Raw genomic sequence first — 25,717 nt, 5'->3', positions numbered from 1 at the left:
ATTTCATAAAATCATCATCCTACCCGCTCCGTTAGCAGAATCGTGGGAGTCGGTAGGGGATTGGTTTGTGTTTGGCCCCCCTAACCAGCCATGATATTCCATAATTAGGCTGATTTGAGTACCTATTCAATGGACTAATTTTTCCACCTAATATATATATATATATACATATATATGTATATATATATATAGATATATATGTATATATATATAGACACCTTATATAAACAAACTACCATCTACTCAAATTAAACACTCTACCTTTAAATTCCCTATTTTACCTTTATAATTTACATTTTCTGAAATACTTTATTCCTGAACTTCCAAAATACCCTTAAAAAAACCTTATGCATCTAACTATCTATCATTGATTTTTTGGAATAGAGATGTTTGTGCGTTTAGGTAATGGATATTGTGGTATGTTGAGATCGTTCATTATGTATACTCATGTAGATTGAAAGTAGTTTTTTTTTCCAATTCCAGTTTAATCTTTATAACGCTGGATTGATAAAAGGTTAGTTTAATTTCTATATTCGATTAAAATTATTAGCCAGATCACGTGTATTTCTATTCAATACAGCCCATTGTTTTTTGTTCATGATACCCCACATTTATCGGCCTTTTTTTTTTCCAGAGGTGCCGCTGCAACGCGCGGGTATCCCTTTAGTATATATATATATATATATTGAAAATGAAAGGATCACTAGTGGTTATTAAACAAGGACCAGACACTTTTAGACATTGGGCTTTATCGGACAAAATGGATTGTGAGCCTATGGGGTTATTTCTTGCACATAAAAACCGTTGCATCATTATTTATTAATTTTGATTATTATTGTTGTTATTATTATTATTATATGTTGAAGTAAGTTATCGTTTTATGTGAAAATTTTCTATCAGGATTACTAACAGAACACAGCTTCGACAAAAGAAAACCTGGCCGGCTAGAGTCGATCAGTTACTTGACGAGCAGGAATTCAAAGCAGATTTGTTGTTTAGAGAATTGAAGTCGACTACAACATAAGATGGTTGACGTCGATCATATACCTGATGCCATTCTTTGCAATATATTCTCCCGCCTACCCACTAAGCCAATGGGGCGGTGTAGATGTGTATCTATGCATTGGAATAGGCTGATTTCAGATCCTTCTTTTATGATGTCAGGATCATCAAGGATCTTTCAGCATAATCATTTGGGTACGTGTCAAGGATGCCTATGGATGATCACGCACACCATCGATACTCCTAAGTATGATGTGTGGGTAAAGAATGAACAAGGTATTGATAACTTGTCGTCAAAAACATGTTCGTTCACAATAGGTCTGCAACTCAAGTCTCATTTTGCCTTTGGTCGAAATATCAAAATTACTGAGGATGGAAGAATTGTAATGAATGTGTTAATGGATGCTGCAGAACAATTGATCATCTATGATACATCAAAACAGTCGTATGAACTGCTAAAGAGGTCCCCGGGTTTTCTAAGGGGCATGACATACAAGGGGAGTCTCATACAACCTAAGAATATATGCCGTGTTTGATATCTCTTCTTGACAGTTATCTTATACGTATCCAAGGTAATTTAATTTTTTACTTTTTCTTCTTATTTTCTTAATCTTTTTTTACAGTAAATTTGGGGGTTTTTTTAAAGTGGTTTTAGAGCTATTCTGGGTTTTTATGCTTATGTTTGATAGTGATTTAGGGGTTTAAGATGCTTAACTTTTTATAGTGATTATGGTGCCTTTTTATATTTATATTTTTACAATGATTTAGGTATGATCATTGCTTACGTATTACCATGTGATGCTCTATTAGTGAAGTCAGTCAATCGCCCAATAAATACATCCTGATTCTTTGTTTTGGTATATATTATCACACTTGCTATTGTAGGTCGTTATTGTTGCTGTCATAGATTTTGCTGCTTATTCACAGTTTGCTGCTGTTTTGCTGTCATGGATGTTGGTATTTTGTTGCTTATTCACAGCTAGAGATTGCGAAGTTACTAGCTCCTCATTGATTTCACACTTGACGGGCAATTTGAGATGGCTATATTTAATGACTTGTCTTGATAGGTAGTTTGCTGCTGTTTATAGTTTACTTCAGATTGTGACATTTAGAATTGGTTTGGGTTTAACAAGTTTAAAGTGTGGACAGCTATTCTCCCGTGTTATGTATTTAAATCGTCGTTTTTGTTGCCATGGATCATCATCACTTTTGGTAATGGATGAGCTCATAGATGATTTACCAGACATTTGTATTCTAGTAATGAAGTTTATAAAGGACTTCCTGTGTATTTATTTTTGATAAGTGAAAGATATGATTTTATTGATCTTGTCATGATGGCTATAATTTAATGGTTCCTGGATGCATTCAGGAAGTTAGATCCAAAACTGGTTTTCAGTCTTAATCCTTCCGTCTATATCTACGTATTAACTCTGTGATTTGTTCTCTAAATGGCTACTGGTCTTCAGTCTTTATGCCTCCGACTCTTGTGATTAATGAAATTGAGCAGATTATGCGAGGTTTTTTATGATGTCAAGGCATGTGTAAACGTGGGAAGGCTAAAGTGGCTTGGGATTCTGTGTCTTCCTAAGCAAGGAGGACTTGGTATTAGACGCATTGAGTCCTTTAATATTGCACTTATATCAGCCCATGTTTCTGAAATCATTGCTCGTGGAGAGACTCTTTGGGTGCATCTAGCAATGGATTCATTCTTACAAATTACGAGGCCGGAATTGATGATGGACGCAATGCCACTGCTTGGTTTGATCATTGGAGTACCTCATCTCCACTGATTAATTTTCTTACTGCTAGACAGATTACTAGTGCCGGATTCAACCTTTCTTCGTCTGTAGCAGATATTGTTGAGAATGATCACTGGAAATGGCCCCATGATTGGAATAGCTTATGTCAACAACAAATGTTCCTATTTTTGGTAATTATCCGGATACTTGTGTTTGGAGAGATCAAAATGGTCATTTTCATGACTTCTCGGTTTCTTTGGCTTAGGAGGATATGCGCCCAAGAGCCGATTCAATTTTTTGGTATGATATTGTTTGGTTTGCATGTCAAATTCCAAAGCATGCTTTTATCTTCTTTTTTTTTAACAGTTAGTCGGTATTTGACCTAACTGTATAATGATTTTATCTTATGATTGATCTTTCACAAGAAACTAAAAACTCAAGACTGGATGCAACCATGGGAAGTTCAAGGAAGTGATTTCGGTTCTCTTAGATGGCCTCTATGTAATTCACAGCCGGACTCGCATGAGCATTTGTATTTATATTCATACAACTTGATTTCCTTTTGTTGCGACATCTGTTTACTACGCGTGGAAGGAAAGAAATGCTAGGTTATTCAAAAATACGAAGGTGTAGGCTAATCAGTTGGCTGATGCTATTTTGGCAACTGTTAGACTAAAGTGGATGTCTTTTCGTTTCAGAAGAAAACAACTGGAACGATGGTTTCAACAATGGAGATTGCCTACTTATTTTTTATGTCCAATTAAGTTCACTGTTTTACTAGTCGTTAGGTACTTTGGTTTTACTAGCATCTTGGCTATTTGTAAGCATATTGGTGCGTTGTACGGTGTAAAAGTCGATTGGTGCTTTGCATTGTCGCCTGCTCTTAATTTATAAAAAAAAAAAAATTTGGGTAATCCATCTACTTAAAAAAACTAGATCCAAAACCGAAACAAAAAAAATATAACAACAAAAGAGAAAAATAAAATTTTTTACATAATGACAGCAAAGATTAATTATGAACATAATTAAATAATATAGTTATTAAAAACTTACGCTATAATTTTTTTTCAGAGTTAATTGCAAAATTGGTACCTATGGTTTACACATTTTAGCAATGGGGGTACCTTTTCAAGTATTATTGAACGGGAGTTCCTATTTTGAATTTTTTTTTTTTTGCAAGATTGGTCCCTTTTAAATAATGAGTGTTGTGAACTCTGCACATGACCATTACGTACAGGGGCAATAATTAAAAGGACATAAAATTTGTGTAGGGAAAAAAAGTTATAAATTGAACCATCTAATATGTATTATATGTGCATTATATTATTAAATTTATATTGTCAAAATTTATTTTTTTTATCAACGGTATATGGAAACTAATTTAGAAACATCTTTTACATTAAAAAAAATAATATTAAAAAGGGATGTGGTTCTAGACATCAAGAAACAACTAGATCTATACCTAGTCGTTGCCCGGGTTCAAAACGATATAATTAAAAGTTTACGAAAGATGTTGAACTTTAAATATAAACATACAATATATTAACAAAAGTGAGAATATCCAACTTTTATTAGTAACACGTAACATAAAACGTTGCAAACCAAAACATAAGATAACTGAAAAACAGTCAAGTTCTAGGTTTTTAAACAAATAAACTGACGGTGCAAGAAGTTCATGGTAAAAATATAAGGCTATGTACTTTCGAACATATCATTAGAACCGTCAACTTCTATAGTAATTTCAACCATGATTTATAAGCATCATCAATTATCTATCATTAATTATCTTATCTACATTTTCAGTAGTATTTCTAACGTTGGAATCTCCGCCTTTCATTGCATCATCATTAATCATGTTTCATTCACGGGAAGTGATCCCTACACACAACAAATTTTCCATACACAATAATTATATTGAATTAGTCTATTTTACCCTTATACGAGTATTTAATTTTAATATATCACCATTTTAATTTTCATACATACAATACAGCTAACTTTATATTTGTCCTCTTATCGCTTATCTTAACAAGATATCTATTTTTTCAGTTCACCAAATAATACATCGCATATTCACACAATATATGAATACATAATCGCTTTCATTAACATACAGGACCACAAACAAATTATATACATGACAAGATTCTATCCTTATTTGTAACCCAATTTCTCTTGATGCTAGATCAATTCAAAAATCAATAAACCAAATTAAATTAAACAACTTAAAATTCTATATCGAGTCACATTACAAGATCACATGTTTATCTTTCTTTGAAGCACAAATAGATAACCCATATCCCTTTGTACCATAAAATTCTTGTACACTTTTTAGTAGATCATCACGTGATTCAAATTTAGAGCTAGCAAGATATATTTCTTCGCTTTGAATTGTTCTGTCAAATGAGCGATCCTGTTAAATGAACTTAAACATGCAAGTGTTACACTGATTGACACACAATTCTTATAAATTTAAAATAAACAAAATAACAAATCTAAGTATGTGTAAAATAAGATGTTAACATCATATGGTATAAAATGATAAAAACACATATACTAATTAATCATAATGGTATGTGATAGACTTATATCCATAATTAAACATACATCTTTTTAAAAGATGATAAAAACACATCTAGATGTATACTTTAAAAAGATCGTACCAAGTAATCACTTTTATTTATTGATTGTGCCATTATTATGGGATCACAACATATTATTCATTATAGCAAATAAAATTGATTAAACATGAAAATAAAAGCCGTTGAAGGAAAAACATAACCTGTGTTTGTGTCTCCACATTACTAATGAGGAAGATAACCTATAGGGTTTAATTATAAAAGAAGTGGTTTTAATGTAATAGGGGTAAAATAAAAAGGTTAAATATTGAAATTAGTTATAAGGGTAAAATAGTCTAATAAAATACAATTATTATGTATGGGGAATTAATTTTTTTGTAGGGATAAGCTCCCTTCATTCACCAGTCTTATTAAAAGGTTCCTAATTTGTGAGTTTTGAGACCATGTATTATTGTAATTTTGATTGAATACATAATTGTCGTAACAACAAATATTTTGTAATTGAAGTAAATATCTTCTAATTAATAAGATAATGGGTTTTATTTTTTAGTATGGATTTGGTAGTAAAAGTATATAGTTGTCTAATTTATTTAAATATAATATAGATTTTGGTGGGAAACTTTTTCTTGTTAGCAAAATAAATTTAATGAAGGTATTAGTTAATATTGGGGTTTGCTAAATACAACCCTTATTGTTTTTACATTTACCATGAAAATCAAGGGGCAAACTTTTAATATGAAAGGTACAGTTTTTTTTTTTATGCACGTTAAATACAGCCTTTATTTTCTTTTAATAATTTCAATTTGATACTCGTAATAAAAAACCTTTTGAATGTAAATGCCAATGTGTTGTACAATTTTTGAAAGAGAATGGTTGTATCGGATGAAAAGTATATATAAAATATGAAAAATAACATAATATATTTGTAAGTTTTTTTTTAACATCAGTGTGGTGATATATATGTAAGTATTTTTGTCTTTAAGCTTTAGCTCAATATCCCTCTTATATGAGGTATTGTGTTCAAGCCTTGGAAAAGACATATGAATTAAGTCCTTTTATGTAGGCTTGATTTGGGTACTCAAGTTTAAGTCTAAGGGGCAGGATTTACCCTTATTAATCGTCGTGCTTTCGGGTAGATTAGTAGGGGGTTTTCCCCCATCGTATATTTGAAATAAACATTTCTACTTCAAGTGAGTTCTCTAGCGTGGACCCAATTAATACAACGTATGCTAGACCTCCTGCTGTCGAATCGTGACACGAAGTTTACAGCGAAATTTACATTATATATATATATATTAAAAGAATAGTTAACCGAGCTTTTTAAAACCCTCTTCAAAACCAAAGCTATGTTTAAATATTGTCACGTAGGATTTTATCATATGTGGCATCTCCATAGTTTTCCCCCCCAATATTTATAACATTTTTATACATTAAATAAATTAAAATACCACGAGCATGGTACCCACTCAATGCGGCGACGGTGGTGGGGAAGGCGGTCTAATGGTGTCGGTGATGATACTATTGGTGGTGGTGGCGGTGTCAAGTGTTGTAGGTTGTTGTAATTGTGATAGTATAAATTTTTAGAAGATAAGGGCTTAAAGTGTTAATTATTAAAATAAAATTTAGAGTGTAAATTATAATTTATTAAGGTCAAAACATAAAAAATCAAGGGTAATTCTGCTAATTTAAAGGTAAAATTACGTAAAATAAAAAGAGGCTATTTCTTTTATAAAAGAGTCAAATAAAGATTACTGAAGATTCATATAATTTTGGAAACAAAATCTTAAGCCCAATTAATTTTTGGAAAAGATCCGGTACATAGATAAACAATTGTAAATATCAAATATGAACCAAAATGTTATAAGTTTTGAATGAGATTAACATATAAAATCTAATTATAGGATTTCAAAAAATTTATTTTTTATTAAGAAACTTAGGGTTTCGTCAAGGTGTATTGTTGCTAAACGAACTTAGGGTTTCGTCAAAGTGTATTAAATAATTATACATATATCATAAAATTTAGAGAGTAGGCTTTTAATATAGAAAGATATAAAATGAAGCCCTAAAAACTTCATTTAACAATTATCTCTTTTTTCTTAATGTAAATGCCGACGAGATGTTTTGTACAGAAATTCATTAGCTATCTCAAGATTTTTGTTAAGACCTTTGATGTAGATAGTAAATACATTTTATTAAATATAGGAATTATGGATTTAAGGTAAAGGTTTATCTAACTATATTGTTGGTTGGAAAATTGTTATTGATTTTTTAAAATTGGAATCTTTTATGTTATAACTTCTTTGGAAGTATATCAATATAATTTTGACTTTTTTGAATATATAATTGTCGATTTTAGATTGGTTAATATTTAAGGTTTATATCTTCTAGTTATCTAAATTGTTTATATTTAGTATGGATTTTAGAGTCTTTTTAGTGAAAAAATCTTTCTTGATAGTAAATTAATTTTTAAAAGGGTGAGTTGTACTAATTAAAAATTAGTGCAATTTAGACTTTTTTTTTATGTAATTATCGACTTTTAAATGCAAGTCTGCAATTTTGATAGGATAGTTCGAAAGTAGTTTTCGAAATGACATTTTACTGGTACATAACTCAATGCAAGTGGTAATGGTATGAATGTATTGTATTTTTAATCTCTTTTTGTCATATTCGATTTGAACCCTGTGGTGATTTTGCTTTATTCATTAATACGTTGTTAATGTTCTATCATTCTTTATAAGACCCCTCCTTATAGTGCGTTCGGCCGGCGTCGGACGCGCGGCGTTGGCACGCCGCTAGTACCACCGCCGCGTTTTTGAGCGCGTTTTCGCCGTTTCTTCCAATAATAGACGTGCGGCATAGTGAATAAGTGGGTCCCGTTTTGTTTGGAGCCGTTGCCAACTAAAAAAAAAAAACGTTTTTTATGAATTTTTTTTTAAACCAACGGCTAGTTGGTATTTTTTTTTTATTTTATTCTTTAAATTTTTATTCCTATTTAAACTCCTCATTACTACCATTTCGAAACACACACAATCTAAACACATTCTTTCATCTAACTTTGAAAGCATTTCCATCACACAGTACTACCAAAAATGTCTGATTCATCATCATCATCCTCTAGTGACGATTACATATCAAACGATTACGAAGTACTCAACAATGCTGTTACGCAAATGAATGTTATTTTCAATCCCCAAGCCGTAGGTGCGTGTCTTAACGTTATCTTTGATGAAGAAGAAAACCAACACCAAGAAGCGTCAAGTTCTTCAAGACCCAAGTTTACTAGAAGGGTGATCTCGCGAGATTACGTGGGTGCCGCAAAGCTTTTATATGATCATTACTTTGCGCCTAACTGCACTTACCTACCTGATATGTTTCGTAGAAGGTTCCGAATGCGAAAGGATATGTTTCTCCGCATAGTGCGAGACATAAACTCCTTTCAAAGCATAGAACCGCTACCGAAACACTTTCAGTTCTTCCACAAAGGGGCGACAGATGCTACTAGTCGTCCCGGTTTCAACATTTTCCAAAAATGTACTTTTGCTATACGCCAGTTAGCGTATAGCTTTAAGGCTGATGCTTTAGATGAGTACTTGCAGATGGTTCAAGATACAGGCTACCAGTGTTTAGATGCTTTCTGCAAATGTGTGATACAGCTTTATCAACAGGAGTACTTAAGAAGGCCTACAGAAGCCGATGTCGAGCGGTTAACAGCCAAACATGAGCAGGTTCATGGTTTTCTGGGAATGCTTGGTAGCATAGATTGCATGCATTGGGGTTGGAGGAACTGTCCAGTGGCATGGCAAGGGCAGTACACCCGGGGCGACAAGGGACATCCAACAATCATGCTTGGAGCGGTTGCTTCATATGATTTGTGGATCTGGCATGCCTACTTTGGCCCTGCTGGTTCGAACAACGACATCAACGTCCTCAACGAGTCAGATTTGTTCGACGATTTGCTACAAGACAGGGCTCCTAAAGTAGAGTTTTCGGTTAATGGGGAGCAGTTTACAAAGGGATATTACCTAGCAGATGGTATTTATCCAGAATGGGCGACTCTTGTTAAGTCATTCAAGTGCCCGATGGACGCAAAAACCACCAAGTTCAAAAGATACCAAGAAGCTACAAGAAAGGATGTCGAGCGGGCATTTGGGGTTCTTCAAGGACGTTGGCAAATTATTGAACAATATGCGCGGCCATACAGTACCAACAAGATAAAACGGATCATGTTATGTTGTGTGATCCTGCACAACATGATCGTTGAAGATAACGGGCGTGCAATTACAGAGTTTGAAGAAGAGTTGATAGCTAATACCACACTCTCAACTCGTACGTGGACTGAAAGGTGTTCAACGCAGCTTCGTATGTACGGGGAGCTTCGCGATAGAATTGCTCACCATTCACTCCGCAATGTTCTGATCGAACATGTTTGGAACCTCCCGGAACACGGCCGTCAACGTTGATGTCTAGTTTTTAATTTGCTTATAATGTCGGTTTTCATAATTTATTTATTTTGTGTTTTTTAGTGTAATGTTTAATTTTATAATAAATGTAATGTGTTTGTTTTTAATAATAAAGTGTGTTTTAATAATTTTGTGTAAAAGAAAAATGGAATAATTAAATAATAGATGAATAGTGGAAGAAGTGGGTAGTATAAGGAGGGGAGTGTTCTTGGGGTGTTCTTGGAGAGAGAAAACTGATGAATAGTGGAAGAAGTGGGTAAGAAGTGGGGAAGAAATGGTATGTATAAGGAGAGGCCTAAGGCATCTCCTTATAAGAAACCGCTTCTAACTCACGTCTAACACTATTTATCAGTTTCTCTCTCTTATAGACACACCAAGAAACACCCCTCCTTATAACCCCCATTTCTAACACTATTCATCCATTATTATATTATTTCATTTTTATTTTTCACAAAACTAAACAAACACATTTATTTATAATTATAACACATTTTATTATTAAAAAACACATTACAACACTTAAAAAAAACATAAAACACATTAAATTTATTTGAAAACTTAAAAATTAAACTAAAAAACATAAATTGTGAAAAATCACATTATTAGGAAAGAAAGAACTACGCATCAACGTTGACAGCCGCGTTCCGGGAGGTTCCAAACATGTTCAATTAGAGCATTGCGGAGTTCATGATGAGTCCTTCTATCGCGCACCTCCCCGTATATACGAAGCTATGTTGAACACCTTTCAGTCCACGTGCGAGTTGGGAGGACAGTATTAGCTATCAACTCTTCTTCAAACTGTGTAATTGCGCGCCCGTTATCTTCAACAATCATGTTGTGCAGAATCACACAACATAACATGATACGTTTTATCTTGTTCACGCTATAGGCCCGGGCTTGTTACTCAACAATCTGCCAACAGTTTTGAAGAACCCCGAATGCTCGCTCGACATCCTATCTTGCAGCTTCTTGGTATCTCTTGAACTTGGTGGTTTTCGGGTCCATCGGGCATTTGAAAGACTTCACAAGAGTGGCCCATTTAGGATAAATACCATCTGCTAGGTAATATCTCTTTCCAAACTGGTGGTCATTCATCGAAAACTCTACTTTAGGAGCCCTGTCTTGAAGCAAATCGTCGAACAAATTTGATTCGTTGAGGACATTGATGTCGTTGTTCGAACCAGTAGGGCCAAAGTAAGCATGCCAGATCCACAAATCATATGAAGCAACCGCTTCAAACATAATTGTGGGATGGCCCTTGTCGCCTCGCGTGTACTGCCCTTGCCATGCCACCGGACAGTTCCTCCACCCCCAATGTATGCAATCTATGCTCCCAAGCATACCCGGAAAACCATGAACTTGCTCATGTTTAGCAGTTAACCGCTCGATATCTGCTTCCGTTGGCCTTCTCAAGTACTCGCGTTGATACAGGTGTATCACACACTTGCAAAAAGCGTCTAAACACTGGTACCCCGTATCCGCCATTTGCAAGTACTCGTCCAAAGCATCAACCTTATAGCTATACGCTAACTGGTGTATTGCAGAAGTAAATTTCTGGAAAATGTTAAAACCGGGACGACAAGAAGCATCCGTCGCCCCTTTGTGGAAAAACTAAAAGTGCTTCGGTAGCAGTTGAACGCTGTTAAAGGAGTGTATATCTCGCGCTATGCGGATAAACATTTCCTTTCGCATCATAAACCTTTTACGAAACATGTCGGGTGGTAAGTGCAGTTAGGCGCAAAGTAATGATCGTATAAAAGTTTTGCAGCACCAAGGTGATCTCGATTGATCACCCTTCTAGTCAACTTGGGTGCTGAAGAACTTGAAGCTGCCTGGCTCTCGTTTTCTTCTTCGTCAAAGATAACGTTAAGACAAGCGCTTATTGCCTCGGGATTGAAAACTGCATTCATCTGTGAAACAGCTCGATTGATTGATTCGTATTCGGTTGACTCGTAATCAGAGCTAGAGGAGGATGATGCTGATGAATTAGACATTTTTTTGGGGTGGTGTGTGCTTGAGATGGTTTAAGATAGATAGAAATATGTATGTTTGATAGTATGAAATAAAAGGGTAGTGTGATAGTTATATATATAGGAGAAAAAAAAGAAAAAAAATTACAAAATTCAACAAAACTAGCCGTTGTATTTGATAACTTTTGAATTTTTTTTATTGGCAACAGAAACAAGACAAGAGGGACCCACAATCTACACTTCTTGCTGCGTTCGATTTTGGAAGCGTTGCTCGGTGCTAGTAGCGTCGAACGGGTTTTGCACGTCGGATGGCCTTCAGACGCAGCACCAATGTCCTATAAGGACCGACCTAATATCACTAGTTGCTATTTTGCGTCTTTCATCATAACATATTAACATAGCTAAATGAGTAACTAATTCGCATCGTCCCTTGTGAGTTGTGATATCGCTAAATAATCGCTAACGTTTGCTCTATATGCTTTTGAAGATCATGGCTTAACCTTTCCAAACTTAAGTACTCTTTACCAAATAATTAACTTACTTTATATTAGCATAGTTCCTTTAAACTAACATTCATTATAATAATAAAAAAATAAGTTAATGTTTTTATAAATCTTCTCTGATTCGGTGAATTATTTTTGTGATGAAAAAATAAAAGTATGATTTAATGTAACCACAATATAGTTGAATATATCTTTAAGAGCGTAATCATACCTAATGTTAAAAGCCTACTAAAGCCCACTATATATACAGACCTTTAACCTAGGCTATCCCGACTTCACGGTAACCTGCTACTGCCTATTTTTGACCGGAAATTGTCTCAATTCCGGTAACCTGCATCTACCTTTTGTGTTCGATCTTTTTTCCCCTTATGGTTTTCAAAATACACTACTAGAAAAATAACCTTTAATGACACCTAAATTATGACACACACATTTTAATGACAAGCAAAAATGTGGGTCATAAAAATACTTTCATTGCCGTGTCATCTCTAATTAGTTTGTTTAAAAAAGCTTATATCTTTGCTAATAAAAAAAAAAACCTAACTGTTCAAATCGAAGCCCAGATTTCCCCCAAAATCGAAAAGAGAGAGAGAGTGTGTTCCTATTTAATGGATTTTATGATTAAATCTCAGAAAAATAACTTCAATCTCAGACTGCTTTTATGATTGTTGTTGTCGTCGTTCTTATATATAATAATATATATAATATCAATCTCAGTTTCGTCTCTCTCTGAACGTTGCTCACCATCGGATTTGTACATCTCTCTCTCGCGCCGTTGGATCCCGTATATCTCCGTCGCTGTCACCGCCGTCGGTCTCCGTCAGTCGCGGCCAGCTCTCCATCGTTTTTTGCGTTGTTGCTCATTGTAGATCACTGTAAGTCTTTCTATTTGTAGATTTCATGCTTAAACATTGTTATATATATATAATCTCTGTGTGTGTATGTAGGTAGAGTATATGATTAAATATATATGTCATATTATTGATCTCTCAAGAAAAGTATAATACACACTGCTTGAATGAAAATACACAAATAAGTTGAATTGTAGACAAAGTGTTTGATCTAATGCCTAAATGAAAATAAGTTACGTGTAATCTTAATTTTATCATCTGATCATCTTACTGTACCGTGTGTAACTGCTTGTTACTTTGTCCTATATGATGAATAATGGGTGTTAGCTTGTTAGCTGATTATCGGACTCAGTAGTAGCAAGTTTAGGTACATTGTTTTCGCTCAGTCTTTACTAGCTGATGTGTATTGTTTGTTCTTAAGTAGGTCAGTAGTTTCGTATGTGTGGTTAGGGGTTATGGTTAGCTGCTGGTTCATGCTTGTCAATGATGAAAATTCATTAGTCATACTTTATAAATTACGTAATATATCTCATTTAGCTCATGTGTTTTCTTTTATTATCTAGGAATCTTGGATCATTTCCTACCCATCACTCCAGCGATTTTTCAAAAAGTTATATCACGTAACTTCATATTATTGTGCAGTTTATATATGGTACAGCACAAAAGGGAAGTTGTTATGTGCCAGAAGTTTTAGTTGTCTTGTAATATTTAGAGTGTTGTGTAGTATATCAATAGGCAGAGAGACGATAGAGTCGTGGGTCAAGTTTAAACAGAAAGCCACCAGATTGCAAAGATGGTGTTTGTGTATTGAATTCCCCTATTCCAACAGAAGAGATAGGGCTCGCCTTCACCATGCCCAACCAGATTGCAAAGATGGATATTTGTAATTTTATATAAAAAAAAATTAAAAATTTGAACCATGACACGCAAAAAAGGTGTCATAAAATAATGTCATAAAAGTGTGTCGTAAAAGGGTGTCATAAAAGCGTGTCATAAAGCTTTATGACGGGTCGATTTATGACACCAAAAAGCGTGTCATCTGACCCCTTTTATGACACGCAATCGGTGTTATTAAAGGCATTTTTTCTAGTAGTGATATGTGTATATATGTAATAATATAAATATATTTATGTATATGTATAATGGAATACTAATTGAAAAAAAAAAAACATACATGAAAAATGCTAAAGTTGAATCGTAACCTTAGAATTCAAGTTGGGTAAATGGGTATTTTCCGGTCAAACATCCCTAATAAATATATTATCAGCAATTTGTGATGAAGGCAATAAATAAATGGTAGAATACATAAAAGATCACAATAACTTGTATTCTTGCAGAATAAGCATGTTTTAAGAATAATAGTTTGTGAAAGTATGAGAAATTTATCATATATTGTATTTTTTTTATGAGCACATATTGTAGACTTGTAGTAGTTATTGCACCAAAATCATCATCTTGCTCCGTTCGCTGCCCCCCTAACCAGCCATGTTTTTTTTATAACCAAGTTGATTTGATTACCTATTTAATGAACTAATTTTTCCACCTAAATAATAAAAAATGTAAGATGTATTTCGAAAATGAAAGGATCACTAGTGGTTATTGAACAACAAGGGCCAGACACTTTTAGACATTGGGCTTTATCGAACAAAATGGAGTGTGAGCGTATGGGGTTATTTGTTGCACGTAAAAACCGTTGCATCATTATTTATTAATTTATGATTGTTATTATTATTATATGTTGAAGTAGATTATCGTTTTATGTGAAAATTTTCTATCAGGATTACTAACAGAACACAGCAGATTTGTTGTTGGGAGAAGTCGACTTCAACGTAAGATGGTTGGCATTGATGATATACCCGATGCCATTCTTTGCAATATATTCTCCCGACTACCAGCGGAGCCAATGGGGCGGTGTAGATGTGTATCTATGCATTGGAATAGGCTGATTTCAGATCCTTCTTTTATGATGTCAAGATCATCAAGGATCTTTGTAAGTTGTAGCGGGCCAGAGTCATCTACTCCTATATCTATTAGTATGTTAGACGAAAGTAATGGTTCAGTTACACATTCAGATTTTTCGATGTTCAAGGAGATTCCCACTATTAAAAACTGGGCTGATAGAACTATAGAATTTATCGGAACATTCAGTGGAATTATTATATTGTCCGTTAGGGATTATATTGGGTGGGATTCGGAATTAAATAGCTTTATGGAAGAGCGTATGATCTTGTACAATCCGTTTACCGGTGTATATGAGATATTTCAAGATCCTTATTCCCCTTTACCCGGTGACGCGCTTGCATATGGATTTGGTTATGGTGCAACCCCAGATGAGTTGAAACTTATTAGGTTGAGAAACTTTAAACTTTCGAACAGAAATTACGATACTTGTGATGTATTCAATCTTAAAACACGTTCTTGGAGCCAGCAAGAACTCATTCAGAATAGTCAATTGCAAATGTTTGCGGGTACCATAGGCACTTTTCTTAGAGGATATTTGTATTGGATGGGTTCATTGAATATGGTGGCACTTAATGTTGACAAGATGGTGTTTTCAAAGATGCAGCTACCAGATTCGGCTATCAATCAATATAATCATTTGGGTACGCGTCAAGGATGCCTATGGATGATCACCCACACCTTCGATACTACTAAGTATGATGTGTGGGTAAAGAATGAGCAAGGCGTTGATAACTTATGGTCAAAACGATGTTCGTTCACATTAGGTCTGGAACTCAAGTCTTATTTTGCCTTTGATCGAAATATCAAAATTACCGAGGATGGAAGATTTGTAATGAATGTGTTAATGGATGATGCAGAACAATTGATTATCTATGATACATCAAAACAGTCGTATGAACTGCTAAAAAGTTCCACGAGTTTTCTAAGGAGCCTGAAATACAAGGAGAGTCTCATACATCCTAGGAATATATGCCATGCTTGATATCTCTTCTTGACAGTTATCATATACGTATCCAAGGTAATTTAATTTTTTACTTTTTCTTCTTAATCTTTTTTAAAAGCAATTTTGGGGGTTCTTTTGAAGTGATTTTAGAGCTATTCTATATTTTTTGTATGCTTATCTATACTTCTATATCTATACTTCTATACTCCTTTATATATACTTCTTTATAAAAAGAATAACACTCTCTTTCCTAAATGTTGAATGTTACACATGGCGAAATTACACTTATACCCTCCTTATTCCCTACTCCTTGAATACACACAGCCCACCCCTTGAACACACACAATCCACACCTTGTTAGTATATGTATAGCATTGTGATTTAAACATGCTCCATTCGGGGAAAAACTAGGTGTACATCGGATGATTTTGTAATGTCAATTGTATCTGCCGCAACGCGCGGGAACCATGCTAGTGTTTTATAGTGATTTTGGGGTTTTGATGCTTAGCTTTTTATAGTGATTATGCTGCTTTTTTATCCTTATATTTTTACAGTGATTTAGGTATGATTGTTGCTTGGGTATTACTGTATGTTGCTATTTTAGTTAGTCTAGGATAAGGTATAAGTTGGTCAATAGCCCTATAAATACTTCCTGTTTTTTTGATTTGGTATTATCGCACTTGCTATTTCAGGTCTTTATTGTTGCTGAATTAGTTTTGCTGCTTATTCACAGTTTGCTTTTGTTTTGCTGTCATGGATGTTGGTCTGCTTATTTCACAGCTAGAGATTGCGAAGTTGCTAGCTCCTCATTGATTTCACACTTGACGGGCAATTTGAGATGGCTATATCTAATGACTTGTGCTGATATTTAGGCTTACTTGTCTGGATGGATATAGGTAGTTTGCTGCTTTTTATAGTTTAGTTCAGATTGCGACATTTAGAATTGGTTTCGTTTTACCAGACGTTTCTATTCTAGTAATGAAGTTTATAAAGGATTCCCTGTGTATTTATTTTCGGTACGTGAAAGGTATGATCTTATTGATCTTGGGATTGCTGTACCTTAATGATGTATGATAGCTTCCTGGATGCATTCAGGAAGGGTTTAGCAGCATAATCATTTGTTGCTAAAAGGAATCTTTGCTATGCCATATGATTCTACTGTCAGGGACTTACATTGGTGGTCTAAAGATCCCCACTTAAAGCCGTTTAGGCCCTAAACTTTAGGGTTCCAAGTGCAAAGCCTATTTAACCGATTCATTTAGTTAGTGGCTTATAGTTTGTTTACTTGCGAGGTCAGTGCATTGTAATGCCACAACTGTTGATTGAAAATGTTTCTCAGTTGGTTTTCTTCTCAACCTCGTGGGAAAAACAAAGTCATGCTTGTTTTTAGGGTCATGGAATACATGGTTTTCTTATATGTATGCGACTATGCGTCATATTTCTTGTTTTTTAAGATATATATGGCTTTCAAAAACCTTTTATTTTTACTCGTGTTTATTAGAAAACTAGAAAGTAAAAAAATAAAAGAAAAATTCAGCAAGACTTTGTTTCCCACAAAAAAAAAAAAAAAAAAAAAAAGTGGGTCGACTAGCACCTGTTTGACCCGAATATCTAAAAATGACAGTGTTTGAATCCGCACCCGTTTCAACCTGAACCTACTTTCACCTGTCACCCAAAACCGCTCTACCCGTCCATTTTCAGTATATGACATAAGTTTGTAAGCAGCGCCGCAGCCTGCAGCGGCAGGACCAAAATTTTGGTTCAGGGTTGGCTGAAAATTTTACAAAACACTAACAAGTGACAAAATAATACTACTATAATAGTAAAGCTAAATTACACTGCCGTTAGTTTTCTTAGGGTGGGTCATGACAAGCTCTACCCTCTACATGGATCTGCCCCTGTTTGTAAGCCTATTTAGTTGGTTAATTAGGATTAAGTCAAAAACAAAGTTTTTACCATTAGATTTATTTATCTATACTTGAAAACTTATTAAATCCTACAAGATATATACACAATAATTATAACTATTAAAACGTTTATGTGACAACTTGATGTTTTTATGTAAATAGCATATGTGAATAAATTGATTCCCATATAAACAAATCAAGTTATACTTCTATAATACGAGTAATATTGATATATACTCCGTCTTTTAATTTCAACATAATTAAACATATCGTATAACAAATTTTATTCTATTTCTCAATGCGTGTATACAGAACAATATTAATTAGACATCAAAACAAATAGACATAAGAATATCACTAAGGCCATTCTTTTTCCTTTAAGACAAGATGATCATCAAGGAACTAAATACCAAAAAGATAGTAGCGGAAACAATTGATCCCGAAATAGATGATGAATCCGAAGTTGAAGATGGAGTTGATGTTGAAGCCGGTGTTGTATTTGATGACACCGATGGTGATGATGCACCAGAAGAAGAAGCCGCGACTGTAGTGATCTTCACTTTCATACCCTGACCACAATGTCCACTCGTACCACAAGCAAAGTATCGAGTGCCCGCCTTAGTTAACTTCACTACACTGTTGCCATCCGACATAGAATTCGTTGCAGATCCCACATCACAAGACTTGTATTCCTTCTCACTGCCTAGCTCTGCAACACTATGCATTGGACTATACTTGAACACTATGTGCCCAAAAATCAACAACAAAAAAAAACACATCAATTAAAAACCACTAGAAAAAAAAAAAAGACTTACTTTGAAAGTGATCAAATAATGTAAAGTAGCTTAATTACCTAGTGTGTCCCCAACCTTGAACGTTTGACCCGAAGCCCAAGTGTCAAAATCCGTTGATTCCTCCCACCCTTGCTTCCCTCCTACGATATGTTGCTCGGCCGAGCCTTGTGTTGATAACAAGAGCAAAACACCAACACAACCAACGAATGATAACATGTTATATGAACTCTTCTCCATATTCATTTGTTTTGGTCAATTGATGATTAGTGTAACTTGTTATCTATGTATATATATACTACAATGTTGTACCAAATGGATACGTAAATTTTAAACTTCTTTTACCAATCTGCCCATGGGATTGGTGGTGTGTTGTCACTCATGGTATGATTGTAATTTCATTATCTTGAAGATATTATTAATTTGACGGATTTGGTATGTATAAATTTTATATCATGGACAGTTAGATAAATTGTGATCTAAGCAAAATATTTGTTAGGTTGTTGAAGACTTTGCTTGCCTTTCAAACTTGTCATATATGAATATATATGTTATACATGCTTTAGGTTGATTTCATTATCAACATTCCATGTTCCAAAATCCTTTTTTGATTAGTTTTATCACATAAAGTATATTGAGTTTTAATTTTTTTTTGATACAAATGAAGGAAATTAATACTTATAGGGTCTGTTTGGTTCGCAAATTATCTAAAATAAAATTTGTGTGTGTGATAATCTATTGATGTATATATGGAGGGTGCTAAAAATTTGCTTATTTTTGTTGAGGAAAAAAGAACCACAATTACATTTAATTTCAATATCGATTTCTATTGATTACGATGAAAGAACGAGATAATTTTGTCATAAACAACATCTTTAGCCGTTACGCCCATGATAAAATCAGCATGGGCATAGTCCTTGATATATTGGACACTAAGCTTTCCTTCATCGTGCAACTTGAGATCATCTAGCAAAGTAGCCACGTCGTTGGGGTCTGAAAGGGAGTCTTGGCCTCCATAGGTGATAAACAAAGGGAAGTCATTGGGTATGTTTGAGAGGTTATAGATTGGAGGCTTTGGTACTCCATAGTGTTCCACATTGAAGGCACGAGTTCCATAGTCGTATTTTGCCAAAACCCCGTCTCTAACAGCTGAACATCGTTTAGTTTATGGATCAATTTCAAAGATGTTGAATGTAATGTGTATTATATTTATGAACGAATATGAACAAACTTACTTTGTGCTAAATGAACAAAATTCTTAGTCGAGGTAGACTGAGGCTCGTTCCTTAAGAAGATATCGACAGTTGAGGCATTGAGGCAACAATTTTTACCTTCAAAATAACCATGATATGATATAAACTTTGATAAACTTTTCTATACAAACATCACTTATTCGAAAATTAGTTCACCTGTAATAGCAGACATTAAGTCATAGCAATCAACCTTTGGATCAGCACATAGGACCTTAAGAAACCGGCCCACTTCATCACTGAGCTTAAAACAACGTAAGGAAAGTAAATATATTAACTCCATAGATGTGTATTGTGATCAAGAACGAAAAGGTGAAATTGCAGTTCCTTTACCCTTTTGGATTGAACTCGGCAAGACCAAATACAACAGTAATCTGCAGAGAAATTCACATATTTTTAACTAAATGTGATCTGTAAACAAAATGTCCAAATTGTGCTGATAAATGTACGAATTTACCTCACCGACAAAGTATTTTGCCGCAAGAACACCAAGAGGAGTGGTCATATGACTCAAGTACGCGATTGGGCTTAATAGTGCAGCTGATTTTATCTTGTCTATTTGTTTACCCTCCGAGAAAGATGCCAATGCAATCAAAGTTCCCTATAAATGAAGCTAAATAATATCATAAAGTTGTACTCTCTTTAGGGGGTGTTAACATTAGTACATAAAGCAGTACAGAAAGCGACTTTTTATAACACACTACGAAATGACTGTCTCAACAATCCGCTATCAGCTAATTTGGGGTTAGCCCACTTGGTAAAGGCTCGTGTATGTTGGGGAGAAATCCACGTTTTAATTCATGAAATTGGTGAATGTAGAAATATGTCGTTCAAAAAAAAAAAATCCCGCTACTAAATGCATACATGGCGTTCCTACTTTTATTACTAGTGAAATGGTTTACCAAGGAATGTCCGACGTAGTGAATCTTTTGGCTAGTTTGCTGAAAGACGAAAGCGATAATAGCAGGCAGATCACGAGAAGCAATTTCATCCCATGTCCAATCCCAAAATTCCTACCATATGTGACAAATTAAAAATTTTATAGCGTTTATCATATTAAAACAGTTTTGGGATAATGGGGAAAAATGGTATAAAAAACATAAAATTGTACGTACGGGTGAGTCAGGATCAAGAGAAACGTGTCGCCGACTAAATGAGGTCCCCCTAGTGTTGGCTATCCACACATCAAAACCGTTATCGGCCAATATGAGAGCTAGAGATTGCTCCGGAGAATTTAGCAACCATGTCATGCCATCCTGCATCCATAACACATATTTTTAGATTATATATGCACCTAGCTAGTACAAATTTGACTTTTTGGATGACAAGCAAAAAAATCTTTATAACTTTGGTTGTAAATGGCAATTGTAAATAGTAGAGGGGGGAGAAATTTCAAAGTCTACGCTTAAGTCTTTAACTGCTTAAAGAGTCAACTCAAGGTACATCACGGGTTTTTTGGAATTATTGGGCCAAGGACAAAATGCAGCCCATAGAAATTGTTATGGTATATCAAACTATCAAGCCATCAATTTTTTGTATAAGGAATTCTTTTCCTTTCAGTAAAAGGTGTTTGAACTTTTGTTTTTAAAGATTCTACGTTCTACCCTTCATTCACTTTTTCAGAAAACTATTCATGAAAATATGCTAAAAGATAGGAAAATGTCATTTATATATCTACTACGAAAAACACGAAATATAATAATCATCATATCTACTACGAAAGCCACCACAAGGTAATTAAGTAATCTTACGTCCTAATGTCCGTCTTCATAAGAGTTTTTGAATTCGAGCATTATATTCCTAGGTTCTTGAAAGTAGCTTAAAAAAAGGTTTGAAAACAATATCAAAATATATCGATTACATCGTATACATATGATGTGTCAAGCAATGGACATTAAAAACCTCGTCTACTTATTCGTTTTATATTCCTTTACAATCTTGAAATTTCTAGTTATAAACCCTTAATTTGATAACCGCGGAATCAGAAAAATGTATAGCTCCAAATTCGGAGGCTAATATCGAAATCCAGACAAAATGAAAGGTAATGAGGTGGCAACACGTATGCATTCTGTTTTGTTTGTTTTATCCTAAATTCGATACATATGTACATGGGACGACACGAGTAAAAGCAGGATCCAAACAATTTCTGTTAATCACGCAAACACATGTGTGTTTCTTGTTTGTTTCACACACGTTGGCCGGCTATTTCGTGATTCGACAGCGGAAGGTCTGGCATATGTTGTATTGACCGGGTCCGCGCTAGAAATAGAAATAATTATTTCAAATATCCGATGGGAGAAAATCCCATGCTAATCTGTTTTAAATAATAATAATAATTACACGTTAACATATAAAACCCTTTTTTGTCAACTCTCAACACTATATTATACTTGTAATCCATTTAATTAGCATACTCCGAAGAAAAAGCAAATTATGAAAAGACATATGTGATCATTGTAACTTAAACGTCACGACAAAAAGCATTTTTGACGTTTATAAAGCACGGGATTACGAAAGTAATTAAACTAAAGTTGGTGTATGTAATTAATCATGCAAAATGATGCCTATACATACATACTACTATCTAGATGCGATTTTGAACAGTCAAATTACATTATATATAGTAGTCAAGCCGTCAAGGGCGTAATAATCTATTTAAGAGGAGAAATGATATTTGTACCACAAATTTTAATAAATTTACTACACATTACAACTTTTTGAACACATTATACAAGTTATTAAAACATGTGTGTGGTAGATTTATCAAAACTTGTGATACGAATATCACTTCCCATTTGCGATAGGCAGGTTGAAATGTTTAATTTAATTGTGGTACAAGTTTATTAGATATAGAAAACGTAACTCTTTTTATAAAGTGTATATATATAAAAGAAAATTAAAAAGAGATAATTGGTTAGTATAGTACGTATAAAACAATATACGAGTAATAATTACCACTAGAACTCCATGTTGTAACAACACGGGTTGCCTGTTTTTTACCCCTCCATCTCCATTTCTACCCTCTGGAATCCTTTGAACACTCAATATGTATCCATCTTCTGTTGTCACCTACAAATACACACAAATTAATATGTTTCTGTATTACATTCAATAAAATAAACTCATTGTTATTTAATCAGTAGTTACTTACATCAATTTCTTGACACTTATAGCCATATATGATCACTCCAGAAGCACAAATTCCAAGTGGCGGCGGGTTCGTGATGATCAAACCATCCGAACTAAGTTTTCTTGATCCCAAAGCTGGGTTGGGTTGTTGTATTAACAACACTACACAGACCCATAACAATAAGTTGATAGTTTTCATCAATTTAGAAACAACAAGCATGACTAATTAATTAATGAGTGAAATTAACAACGTAGGATTATTCTGTTAAATATATATCCTGGTACATAACAAAAGTGTTGTATTTATTTATAGGATGGATATGATGGAGGGATGGTTAATGTCAGTGTGTGAACAATATCTTTGAAATTTGAAGGTCTGCTTTCTTAACAGAATATGGGCAATAAAAGGGGGCTTTTCTTTCTTTCTTTCTTTAATCCGATTGATAGAAAAGGGGAAGATGGTTAATTATTAGTAGAATTTAGGAACCACTCTAATCTACATCTATATTTGGGAATAATAATTTGTGTTTTTATTCGTTCCCTAATTAGTATCTAGCTGATTTTGTTCAATGTATATTTACAATTGAATTAATTAAAGGATAAATATTATAATTAATAAATGAAAAATGCTAAACACAAGACTTAAGAATTGTAGTTTTTTTTTTTTTTTTAAGGGTGTAGATCAATTGCTCACAACAGGGGATCTAACTTACGTTGTCTAACCGGGTCCGTGCTAGAGAGTCCCCCCGCCCTCAATACCTTGTTGGAGGAGAAACCCCCAACTAAATCACCCGAAGACACGACAATTAATTGGGATAAAACCTTGCCCACTTTGCAAAACTCAAACATGTTTCACTGAAGGACTTTTTGATGAAATTCCAAAAAATGTCTAAAAATTTATGCAACTTAACTATAGTTCGGGTTGTATTTAGTAAAACCTTAAATAAATTTATTGATTTTCATAATATTTGAAATTATTTTTAACATTTATTAATTTGATCTAGATATTACTTTTAGAGAAAATGCTAAATACATCTGTGGATAAATATACATTTTCAAATCTAAAGCCCGTCCCTAATAGATTGAACGAAACTCTATTTTCAAATCAAGTTTTTTAAAACTATTTACATATGATGTTTATATATGTTGAACAGGGTGTTATTACGTCATATTATACATACAATTACCAGCAAAACCTTCTTAATTGAATAAGTTTTCTTGAGAATTATTTTATGTATACTTGCATAACTTTTAACTTACCTGTCATTAAATTCAAAATAAATATTTAGATTTTATTTTCATTAATCTGACGTGCATTTTAAATATATATATATATAGGGTATATATATATTCTACTACACTGAATAACTAAAATGTAGTGTGAACCAAAATTTGAAAAACAAGATCATGTAATAACTGAGTTAAACCTAACAATTTTGACCCTTAGATGAAAACCATGAGCCAAAATTCAAAAATTATCTTTGAATCTTAGTCATTGATTTTCATTAAAAGGTTGAGAAATGAACTCAATTTTCATTAATATTTCCAACTTGACTCAAGTTAGAAAATAAACTTGAGTAAACTCTCACCCATAATAACTATATTCATTTGACTCATTACTTGACAAAGAGTATTCAATTATTTTATCAAAATGTACCTTTCGCTTTGTATGAAACTTAAAAAAATGTCCTTAAATAGAGATAACATGCTATTTATCAAAGTGATGTTTTCAATGGAGAAATTTACGTACGTGTTCATATATGATGTATGAAGTTTTGTTTGAACGTTAAAGGGATAACATGCTATTCATCGAAGTTATACATCACTCGGAACGCGAGAAGTGAATCATTGTTAACATAGAGGACATAAAATTGAAGTATGGTTTATACATATATCTGTCTCAATATTAATAAGCCTGATATTTTGACACTTTTTTTTTTATCCTAGTGACACTTCTCAAAAAGTGTCTCAAAATGCATCCAGTAATGAAGATATGAGTTTTTCAAGTTAATATATTACTAGTACTATTTATTTGAGATTTATGTGTTTTTTTATGTCTTAAATGCTACTCGTAACTCTTAACTATTAACTCGTGTCCTTGAGCATTAACTCAATGGTTGAAAGACCATCCCTCCATACATGAGGTCTTGTATTCAAGCTTTGGGGAGGACATAAGGAAGTCCCTTTATGAAGGTTTGGCTTGGGTTTACCCAGGTTCAAGTCTGAAGGGGTAGAGTTTACTCCTATTAATCGTCGTACCTTCGGACGGATTAGTAGGGGGTTTTCCCCCATCTGGTATTTGAAATAGGCATTTCTACTTCGAGGGAGCTCTCTAGCGCGGATTAATTTAAAACAGCGTATGCTAGACCTCTCGCTGTCGAATCGCGATACGAAGTTTTCAGCGAAATTCACCTATCAAAAATAAAAAACTACTAACTCGTTGTTTGATTGATGGGCTCTCTTAAATCTATTTGAATATTCATTCTAGGAAAATGATACAGAGACAATCTCAAACACCTTTACTAGATAAACTGTACGTTCAGGTAAAACTTAAAAGAAAAAGTAATTGATCATCATCATATATAGAAAATAATTATGTGTTAAAACGAAAATTTCTCTAAGAAAACATGC

The 25,717-nt window shown here is 33.8% G+C and overlaps 5 protein-coding genes and 1 long non-coding RNA gene across 12 annotated transcripts; 3 read left to right on the top strand and 3 right to left on the bottom strand.

The window, feature by feature from the left end:
- The first annotated feature begins 727 nt into the window (after positions 1-727).
- LOC122587457 lies at positions 728-2,329 on the top strand. Of its 3 annotated transcripts, none has more exons than XR_006322149.1 (3): positions 728-767; positions 901-1,574; positions 1,888-2,329. It is a non-coding gene; the product is annotated as an uncharacterized LOC122587457 (long non-coding RNA). The 3 variants fall into 3 exon arrangements; XR_006322148.1 differs by lacking the exon at positions 728-767 and having other exon boundaries at positions 785-1,278; positions 1,414-1,574; XR_006322147.1 differs by lacking the exon at positions 728-767 and having other exon boundaries at positions 785-1,574.
- A 6,080-nt stretch (positions 2,330-8,409) lies between these two features.
- On the top strand, positions 8,410-9,780 carry LOC122587639 (protein ALP1-like). Its single transcript, XM_043759811.1, has one exon. The coding sequence runs from the start codon at positions 8,410-8,412 to the stop codon at positions 9,778-9,780; it is 1,371 nt and encodes a 456-aa protein (XP_043615746.1).
- Positions 9,781-10,734: 954 nt separating this feature from the next.
- LOC122587638 lies at positions 10,735-11,774 on the bottom strand. The gene is made up of 3 exons (XM_043759810.1): positions 11,480-11,774; positions 10,994-11,378; positions 10,735-10,897 (listed from the first exon to the last, which is right to left on the bottom strand). The coding sequence occupies exons 1-3, from the start codon at positions 11,772-11,774 to the stop codon at positions 10,735-10,737; spliced, it is 843 nt and encodes a 280-aa protein (XP_043615745.1).
- Positions 11,775-12,786: 1,012 nt separating this feature from the next.
- On the top strand, positions 12,787-17,054 carry LOC122587455 (F-box protein CPR1-like). 5 transcript variants are annotated; one of them, XM_043759633.1, is made up of 3 exons: positions 12,787-13,128; positions 14,883-16,084; positions 16,702-17,054. In XM_043759633.1, the coding sequence occupies exon 2, from the start codon at positions 14,939-14,941 to the stop codon at positions 16,046-16,048; it is 1,110 nt and encodes a 369-aa protein (XP_043615568.1). In that variant the 5' UTR covers positions 12,787-13,128; positions 14,883-14,938; the 3' UTR covers positions 16,049-16,084; positions 16,702-17,054. The 5 variants fall into 5 exon arrangements, with proteins under 5 accessions (XP_043615568.1, XP_043615570.1, XP_043615569.1 ...); XM_043759635.1 differs by lacking the exon at positions 12,787-13,128 and having other exon boundaries at positions 14,226-15,830; positions 15,924-16,084; XM_043759634.1 differs by lacking the exon at positions 12,787-13,128 and having other exon boundaries at positions 14,239-16,084; positions 16,790-17,054.
- A 1,129-nt stretch (positions 17,055-18,183) lies between these two features.
- On the bottom strand, positions 18,184-19,075 carry LOC122588536 (blue copper protein-like). Its single transcript, XM_043760670.1, has 2 exons — positions 18,770-19,075; positions 18,184-18,658 (listed from the first exon to the last, which is right to left on the bottom strand). Exons 1-2 carry the CDS (start codon positions 18,951-18,953, stop codon positions 18,294-18,296), a joined length of 549 nt encoding a protein of 182 aa, XP_043616605.1. The 5' UTR covers positions 18,954-19,075; the 3' UTR covers positions 18,184-18,293.
- A 335-nt stretch (positions 19,076-19,410) lies between these two features.
- Positions 19,411-23,477, bottom strand: LOC122588535 (triacylglycerol lipase 2). The gene is made up of 9 exons (XM_043760669.1): positions 23,109-23,477; positions 22,913-23,026; positions 21,073-21,213; positions 20,860-20,970; positions 20,415-20,558; positions 20,291-20,331; positions 20,117-20,196; positions 19,943-20,038; positions 19,411-19,856 (listed from the first exon to the last, which is right to left on the bottom strand). The coding sequence occupies exons 1-9, from the start codon at positions 23,304-23,306 to the stop codon at positions 19,534-19,536; spliced, it is 1,248 nt and encodes a 415-aa protein (XP_043616604.1). The 5' UTR covers positions 23,307-23,477; the 3' UTR covers positions 19,411-19,533.
- Between the last annotated feature and the right edge of the window lie 2,240 nt (positions 23,478-25,717).

This window comes from Erigeron canadensis, chromosome 2, assembly GCF_010389155.1.
Source record: "Erigeron canadensis isolate Cc75 chromosome 2, C_canadensis_v1, whole genome shotgun sequence".
NCBI lineage: Eukaryota > Viridiplantae > Streptophyta > Magnoliopsida > Asterales > Asteraceae > Erigeron > Erigeron canadensis.
The sequence above is the reverse complement of the archived record's forward strand: the minus strand, read 5'-3'. Positions and strand labels throughout refer to the sequence as shown.